The 9,822-nt window shown below is 41.2% G+C and overlaps 1 protein-coding gene across 1 annotated transcript; it reads left to right on the top strand.

Moving 5' to 3' along the window:
• Window positions 1–2,024: 2,024 nt before the first annotated feature.
• On the top strand, window positions 2,025–9,633 carry mturn (maturin, neural progenitor differentiation regulator homolog (Xenopus)). The gene is made up of 4 exons (XM_031287198.2): window positions 2,025–2,480; window positions 6,281–6,403; window positions 8,004–8,209; window positions 8,255–9,633. The coding sequence occupies exons 1-3, from the start codon at window positions 2,322–2,324 to the stop codon at window positions 8,109–8,111; spliced, it is 390 nt and encodes a 129-aa protein (XP_031143058.1). The 5' UTR covers window positions 2,025–2,321; the 3' UTR covers window positions 8,112–8,209; window positions 8,255–9,633.
• Window positions 9,634–9,822: the final 189 nt, after the last annotated feature.

Genomic DNA, 9,822 nt, shown 5'->3' with positions numbered 1-9,822 from the left:
TTCTAGTATGTTAAACAACCTTATCAAATAAAAAATTTCAGAAACATACTGGCAGTCCCACTTGAGCCATTGGCGTAGGGCTGGGAAATATCGGTATTATATCAGACATCAATATATGAGGCTAGACTTTGTCTTACATTTTGGATATCGTAAAATTGTGATATGCACGTGTTGTTTCCTGGTTTCAAAGGCTGCATTACAGTAAAGTGATGTCATTTTTTAACTTACCAGACTTGCTAGATGTTTTATTATGTGCCTTTACCCATTTAGTCATTGTATCCACATTATTGGTAATTATTTATCTAAACTCTCATTGTGGTAATATTTTGTGGAAGCACCAATAGTCAACCCTACAATATCGCCGCAATATAGACATCGATGTATTGGGTCAAAAGTATTGTCATATTTGATATTCTCCTTATCGCCCAGCTCTACGATGGAAGAACCTCATTGGTGGTTTTGAGGGCGGAGAGAGTTTCCCTAGATTATCACGTCCATTCAGGAATCAAACTGAGACCTTACAGTTACAAGCCCTCAATTGCATGATGTTGGACAGGGCCTATAGGCCTACTGTAAATTTGGCCTCATACACAAAACCTACACAAAGTGTATGTCTATATTGTTTCAACCCATAGTTTAGGGCCTAACCAGTCATTTAATTGACCACTGCAGTAACAAATATGTTCACATACTGTCATTTTGATTCATAGATTTTTTTTAAATGCATATTTTGAGACTTTCTCAATTAGGCCTAATCCTAATTTAGAATATGTCTATAGACATTTTTTTCGTGTACTGGTAATATAAGATGTGTTATTTAGATAATGGTCTGCAACTTTAATGTGCTTAACACAGGCTAGCTTATATGACATATTTATTGCCCACATATACCTATTTCCCCCAAATTACGCTTTTATTTTGACGGGACACACGCACATATTTTCCGGTCTTTATGGAGCTACTTGTTACGAGCTTGACGCAGCTCCAGCATGGGATGGTGAGTTGGTTTCAACCGCCCTCTGGCGGTGAGGACTCCTGGGAGCGGGGAGGGTCAGCCTGGAGGCGTGATACTGGCAGCACGCTGCATTCCTGTAAACATTGTGGTGTTTATGGAGACCACTGGTTACCAGTAATATGGCATCGACTGGACATTATTAAAGGAGTTTTTCAGAACCATGATTATAGAAATGTTTTAAAATTCAGGTTTTTGATTGAAATATTACATGATTATTATTGTTATAGAAATAGTACATGTTTATTATAATTAGTATTATCAATATCATCATTATTATTATTAGTAGTAGTAGTATTATATATGTTTCTATTATCTGAGCTTGAGAGTTCATTATTGACCTTGGAAATAGTAGTTTGACAAAAAGCAACACAACGTCCATTTAGTAGAAGTTTTCCAGACCTTTCAGCCACACCTTCATGTTGTGGTCTTTATCAGTGGATATAGTTGACTCTGGTCTTTTCAGTAGGCTAAGTGGATATTGTGCAATTTTCTTAGATAATTATTTTTTTGTAAAATCTATAATAAATATTGCCAACTGACTTGAATTTCAGACCTACGCATCCTTAGCAATTAAAACCAACACTGCCCAGTGATAATAATGATTATGTAGGCTTACAATATAAAATAAGCTTTTATGTTTGTGATATTGGTGAACTGGTCCTTCAGTGAATTAGTCGTAGCCTATATAAATCTATATTATGGCAGTAATGGTTTTTAGGCCTGCTTTATTAGTTAATGATGACATTTAGTCTTTTCTCAATATAGCCTACCAGCTACTGGAGGCTATCTTTATGCAATATTCCTATACTCTATAGCAGCTTCTATAATGCATCACCTAATATCCTAAAAGGAGTCAGTTGACTTGCCTCCTGCATGATGTCAGCAGGTCATAAATGATACAGTCATGATGCCTACAGTGAGACAGTTGGGAGTAGGCCTATACAGCGCCTCAGATATGGACGGCTGCCCGGCTTCACTGTTCGTCATCGCGTTTTTCCCAGCGTCCTCCTGCGTATGCATGTATGCGACCGACGGGCTGATTTCATAACGTGGGGAGGAAGAGAGGAATGGGGCTTTGAGAACGGATGAGCACCAGACCCGGTAGGTAGGCTCTATGCACCATCAGTGTTATCTCTATTCCCGGGCCATGCAGGCGGTGCACTAGAGGAGATGCGGTAGAGGAGGCTGCTGATGCTGCTGTCCGATCAGCTGTTATTTTTGTCTTGAGCATCATCGCCGTGACGGCCAGAGAGATCGAGACCAAGCTCCGGAGCCAGCAGGGACACCGCAGAGCGGAGAACAGAGGATGGAGTTCAAGCATCTGGTGGAGGCGGCGGAGAAGTGGTGCTCCGGTAACCCGTTCGACCTCATATTCGCCGAGGAGGACGACGAGAGGCGGCTGGACTTTTACGCAGAGCCCGGCGTCTCCTTCTACGTGCTGTGTCCCAGCGGCACCGACACTTTCGTAAGTAGAGCTTCTGCAGGGCCTTCAGCTCCCTCACTCTGTGCGTGCGTGTTCTTGTAGGTGTGTCGAGGGTGAGTTGGAGGTGGGGTTGTCACGGTTGGTCCCGGTTTTCCGCCTGATGGACATATAGGAGGGGGTGGGGAGGGGGGGGGGGGGGGCTTTGGGCGAAGAATGGAGGGGATGATGTCATTTCAATTTGGGTGCACATCCCACACCCTTCCACCCGTCTCTCGATGGTGTTTATTCCTCCATCATAATAAACTGCGATAACCCTCCAACCCACAGCTAGCCAGGTTAGAAAAAAACACGAGGCCTTCCACTTTCAAAATAAAAGCCCTGCAGACCATCATGTTGCATTTGGAATACAAAAGGGCCTCTTTTAAAACTAAGAAATGGATGTGTCTGGAGAAATATAAGTAGCATATTCTACTTCTATATTAAAATGTCATTTTCATTACACATACATTATTTGTATATAGCAATGAAGGCCAATGTTTGCTGCTAATGTGGAGATATTTCTCTCCATATTAATGAACTGACTTATTTGATTGAGAAGTTGTAGTTCTGCAGACATAGTAAATATTTAACAAGGGACGCATTTTTATATCTTTATTTTGAAGGAATTAGGCCAAATTATAGAGTCAAATTTATCCCAGTGAAACCAAAGTTATAAAAAAAATGTTGGCCTAGACACAAATGTAAATATTTGATGCTTTTAAATGTATTAATTTAACTGTTCAGTTAAAAAGTTATGTTCATTTATTTGCAGACATTAGGGTGTAGGTGATGTTTCTAAGAATTCCCCACACTGCAATGGTGAGAAATACCAAATCCCTTTTTGACTTTATTTAGCCTATTCATTTGTTTCCCCTTAAACAGCCACATTTAAAAAGGCCTAAGCAGTATCAAAGTCAGCCTTAAAGAAACACCATGTGTAATTTGTCTGTAGGCCTAATTGTTGAACATAAACTCCTGAAGTTGTTAAAATCTCCCAAACTCCAGAAACAATATGGAGAATATGAGCTCAGTGTCTTCAATGGTATAGCTACAGCCCTACTCTAATCATACAGACTAGCCTATGTGCTACACCAGTGTAGTGCAGTGGTGGTGTTGTGAGCCCTGAAAGCTCCTGAGGCCAGACCCGCCCTGCTCCCTCCTCCTGCTCAGTGACAGAGGCTAACAAGGCAGGGAGCAGATGGAGATGACCCAGGAGCCAGGGCGTCTGTTTAGTCAATAACACATTATGTCACGCCGACCGTGCCTGTGTTATGACTTTGGTCTGTCCCACAGACAGCAGAGCAGGGTTGCTTAAGCAGGGGCTTTCCATGGCTGCTGGTGGAAAATAGATCAATAGAAATCCAGCTGCTGCACAATAAAAAAAAATCACTTTATCTCCCTCATAACCCTCAGTTTTTCTCCTGCTTTTGAATCTAACGCAAGTTAAGTGCTGCACACACACACACACACACACACACACACACACACACACACACACACACTTTCATAGTTAGCTGTCTGCTATGCACTCTCAAATCAGCTAGAATAACTCTGTCTCCTTTTGCTTGAGATCTGGTTACTGTCGCTCGATCAATACAGCTATCAGCAGGGCTCTCACATGCTGTCTCTCTCTCTCTCTCTCTCTCTCTCTCTCTCTCTCTCTCTCTCTCACACACACACACACACACACACACACACACACACACACACACACACACACACACACACACACACACACACACACTCACATCCACTATTTATCTTTAGTTTTCCCTCAAAACTTTGTATCATTACCCTAACCTTTCACTGGAGGGTGCTGTGAGATCAATTCCACCATAATACAGTCACAGCACAGCTGCACATCACTGTTTCCAGCTCTGTAATTTTCCTCAGGGCAAGTAGCTAAGTAGTTTTTTAAGTAGTCGTCCATGTCAGGTGAGACAGTGTTTAGCTGCTGAAAAATTCATTCAATTCATTCATCCATCAGTGTCAAACTGGAACAACTGTCCCTAAGCAGGGTGAGCTGGAGGGCTCAATATTAGACCCGTCTACAACACCGTGAAAACTATTTCCCCAGGTGGATTCACATGACTCTCACGTGACTCCTAAAACTGTTACATGAAGGTGTGTCCCTACCACACAAGTAGACCAAAGCCATTAGTTGTTTTTCCTTAGCATTCCATTAACTCATCCACTAATAATGATGACATTAAGGTGTTTTTAATGGATAAATATATAGATTGTAATATATGAAGCTATTTTGAAGAGGGTCTAAATATTTCTTTCACCAAATTAAAAACCTCTTAAATCATGCACATATTAAAATTACTATTACAAACATGAATTTATCCATTAATTATCCCCATGTTTGGCATGAACACATTCACATTGAACAAATAAGACCCTTTTAAGGTGTAAATTAAAAGGATGGTATCAATTGTTTTGTGGTCAATTTTAAGAAAATCTTTGCCTATGAATAACAATCCATGAATTAACACCAAATGTGTGGCATAAAAACCTGATCACTGTTAGGAATATAACTCCCTCAACTTTTGTCTGAAAATATTTCCGACCTTCATGTAAACCGAAATCCCAATACTGATTTCCTAAAATTATAAAATCAGATAGCATGCTCTTAAATGATAGGTAACCCAAACTTTTACTACAAAGCCTGTAGACTCCACACTACAGTAAGAACACCTGCATTTTGTTTTACACACTTGGCCAGACACCCCTAATAGCATTACCTAATACATAATCTATAACGGTGCGGCCTGTAGACTCCAATTAAACAAGCAGTGATGTTTATCTAACAATTCAGAGCACTGATGTAGCAGACAACTTGCACTGATGAGGAAGTTGATTTTAATCTGACTCGGACTCTTACCTTTGATATCCAGGAATTATAATTTACTGTTACTTATTACTGTTTTATTGGCCTTTAGCACACTAATATTTCTGACCCAACAGATAGGTAGAGTTTAAACCCAGGTTTTAGAGAAACAGCACTGTGTAGTATATGTGTTTATGGATGTTCATTTACTGAGTGTGACAACAGTAGCAGTTGTCTTATTGTTGAGGTTACACTTTACAACAAGGCCCACAGAGTCCTCAACATCTGATACCAATTCCTGAATAACCAATAATAATCATATTCATAATCATTTATCGTAAAGAACGTGTTCAGGATGTAAATACATAGGAGCTTATGATTTGACACTTATTCATTAACATATTATATGTAACACTCTGATCTCAAGAATGTATCGTTATCTACTATATAATCACGAACAATTTGTCCCTCATTTCATTGTTAGTTATTGCACTTTCCTTGATAAATATTAAGGACTGTGAATCTGACTGTAAAGTGTCACCACTGTGTTATTCCTACTCCTGTCTGCTGCATGTCTTTGACCAAATGTCTCTTTATCTGGTTTAATTGCTTTGTTCTAGTTTTTTTTCTGTGCTGCATTGCCCCTGACCCAGCTTTACTTATTTACTGGTTAATTCCTGCAAGTTGTATGTCACTACAGCCCACGTGAGGCTACGCTGGTGGAGGAAGTGTGACAGGATTACATCATCTGGCATAGAATTAATTATATCACCTGGCATAGAATTCATTATATTTCAATCAGAAGAGACTTCGTTGCAGATATGCAAAGAGTTATTGTACATATGCATAATATGAAATGTACAGAGTCTTTGGAGATTAGACTCCATTGTTATAAAATAATTTTTTAAAGGGGTAGAGAAGCCAAGACCTACTTGCATTAATATTTGCTCATCCTTTTATCTGTCTGTAGCACGTGTGGAGTGAGAGTGAGGACTGCCTTCCCTTCCTTCAGTTGGCCCAGGACTACATATCTTCCTGCGGGAAGAAGACTCTGCTAGAGGTGCTGGAGAAGGTCTTCACATCCTTCAGGCCTGTAAGGAAACAAAATAATGACGCTCAGCTTTCTGGAGACACTGTTTTCTTTTTAACACACTGCATCAACCGCAGCACAGTGACCTCTGCTCGTAGAGTCTGGGTCTATTACAACCCTGATACAGTCAGTTCCCTTTGGTAGGGACAAAACATGTTAAACTCCACCCAGAATTCTGACATTTTAAGAAAAACAAAAACAAAAACAACAGGAGCAGGACAACATGATTCAAGGCTTTTTGAAAATTCTTAGAAATTGTTGTCTATATTCATGAAACAACAATTTAAGCTGATTTACATTGCTTTAACACGTTCTTCCTCAAGCTTTTTTGGTAAATAGGAAAAAATTAGAATAAAAACAACAATACTTTAAGATCTTTAAAAAAAAAAAAATAGAGTGGGCGGGGTTATAATTTACCCGTTTTGATTATATTCAGGCTTTAAGTTCTGCATAATTAAGGATGTACCGCTTTGAGTGACAGGTGGCGAGCATAGGCTTCATTTAGCCCGCCTCAGCGCCATCCACGCTCCACCTCTTTACCCATATTTTAATAAGTCCACGTCAGGCACTGCCCAAGATGGCGATGGCCGGAGCTACAATGCACAGCCATCCACTTTGAGCGTCATTTTGGTTTTTCCGAAACCTATGGGTTGCAAAATATGCCGTCAGTTTCTCAGTGACACAGTCTGTTATCCACGTCAGCTTCCAGAACATAGCTGCTGCCCGCCCCACAAACTTCTCTTCACTGCATTTACTAGGGCTGTAACGATACATCGATCTGGATCGACATATCGATCACGATCCAATATTATCGATGGAAAGGAAAAATATCCATAAATATCGTCAGCAAGATGCCCCTTTTAGTAGATCACCACTTCATATTTATTCTTTTTATTAAAAAGAAAAGTTTGTTTTTCATTTAAATGTCTGGAAGAGCTCAGTTATAAAACCATAGACTGCATATTAATGGACAGCGCATGTGTGACGTCACCCATTGGTTTGTGGAGATCTGCTATCCGTCGTCGAGTTTGCCGTTACGGGCGCAGCCATCCTGGTTGCGGATGTGACGATTTTAGACGAGAGGGAGGAGTGAGAGAGGAGCTGCTTACACTCTACGGTACGTTACACACTTTCACTGGCAATCACATCAGAGCCACGCCCTAAAATACCCCCTGCTTTATCGCCGATTTTAAAATCAACAAGACCATAATTCAAAAAATGAACATCATTCTGTGTTGCAGAAGACTTAAAACTAGCGATTGAGACCATAAACTCATTATGAAAATGTTTACTGAGGTAATAAATCATTTGAGAAGTGGGTCACTTTCTTATATACTTCTACAGAAACCGACCTCCTTTTGGAACCGCACGTGTCGCCCCCTGCTGGAATTCAGATAGAATGCAGGTTTAAGGAACTTCCTCATTTGCAGCACTTCGCCGAAACCAGATGCTTTGTCCATTAATATTATAACATATAAAATATAACAGTCTATGTATAAAACTGACAAATCATATTTTAGTTGCTTTTTTAAGTTGATATAAATGTATCATTATTATGTTTGTTACAAATAGTAACACAACTTTCTCCTTCTACCCCTGTTAGCTGCTGGGTCTGCCAGACATAGAAGACGACAGTTTTGAGCATTACCACGCTGACATGGAGGGGGAACCAGGGCCCGACCACCAGCAGATGGGGGTCAGCCAGCAGTGATGAGCCCCAAGATGAGGCCTGCAGCTGGGGCAGAGCTGCTGAGAAGCTCTGGGCCTCAACTCATCAGCCCAAACACTTAACAACACACTCTTATCTAACACACACACACACACACACACACACACACACACACACACACACACACACACACACACACACACACACACACACATACTTACGGCCAACTTGCTAAAAATGCACCACCATGTTTTTGAATGTCTCAGTGGCTTTGCTTTCCAAAGAGTGCACTCTGTTGCACTGTGATGATCCCCCCAACCAAACACACACACACACACACACACACACACACACACACACACACACACACACACACACACACACACACACACACACATTGGGGCTACGTGAGTAGTAGCCACGTACAATGCAAGTATCATAATCATTCACCATCCGGTTAGTTAAAGTTCCACAGCACAGCAATATTACATCAGCCTCAGCTGGCTTTGTTATGCAGAAATACAGTCAGATGTTACTGCAATACACACATTTCCCCCGTGGCTTTGGAGATGAATGTGACAGATAACCTACTTTCTCTGCCTGTATGTTGACACAGAGGACAAACAAGAGCTAGTTGAAAGAGGAATGGGTAAAAACTGACGGTTTGTGGCTTTGTGAGGCAGCTGGAGTGACGCAGATAAAGAGAGGAAAAGCGGTAAAGTTTTCCACTGCATGGAGGGAAACAAGGAGGGAACTGAGGGATGTATATCTGTGATATAGATTTAGATAGGGCAGCTCTCAAACTATCCAGTTTTGCACACACGGTTACAATAGTCGTATAGGTTACAGACAAAAGCATTTTGCACCTCATGTGGAAATCACAGTGTGCAGCTTTACAGTAGCATGGATCATTTCTTGAGGTGTGTCTCTTAATGTTTCTAAGGCAGTACACCTCAAAGAGTTTAAAGTCACTTAATGAGGACGTTTTTAATCAATGTTACTATTACATGACCATCACAACAAAGGCCCATGTTGCAGCTTAAGCCATTCCTGGCTTGGGTATTGCATTGTCACACGACACCCTTTAGTTCTCCTGTCCTGTAGTCTTCCTGGTTCACGGTTTGCCCTCCTTTCTCAGCTAAATCTGACGAGAGACCTTTCTAAATCTAGCCAAAACCTCTTTTGCGTGTGTTGTTTGAACTTATCGGCTCCTTTCGAGGTTTTTCTTAACCATAATTTAGTGCACACTCAAATCCCTGAGTGATATCACAGGGGAGAGAGAATATTTGTTGACAGCCACCCTTCGCCTGCCCTGTTATCTCTAATCTCACATTGTGTTGTTGTATGTCACATCCAGTGCACTGCAATGCTTCAGGCCTCCGCCGCCTTCAACCACTCGATCCACATGCAAGACTGTTTCAGTGGTTCATCCTTAGCCTGTTTACTTTGGCTTGTAAATGTTTGTCATTTTATTGCCTACAGTATTTGAATGTTTCTCATGCAGTGTATCTTCTGTTTGTCCTCCAATGTGTGTGAAATTGTTCAATAAACCGTGTGAACAGAGCGTTCCTCCTTTTTTCCCTTAATGGTCTGAAGTTAATGGAACACAAAGCGCCAAACATGGAGGGCTTTTCATATCACACACACACAGTGGACTGGTGACCTGCTGCTGTGCCAACAGCCCGCTGGTTGACGTCACGCGCCACCTGACGCGCCTGAAGCTGGAGGCATTGGCTGGAGGGAACAGCAGACA

The sequence above is a fragment of the Sander lucioperca genome, chromosome 16, assembly GCF_008315115.2.
Source record: "Sander lucioperca isolate FBNREF2018 chromosome 16, SLUC_FBN_1.2, whole genome shotgun sequence".
NCBI lineage: Eukaryota > Metazoa > Chordata > Actinopteri > Perciformes > Percidae > Sander > Sander lucioperca.
Note: the sequence above shows the minus strand (reverse complement) of the source record. Positions and strands in the feature narration are given on the sequence as shown.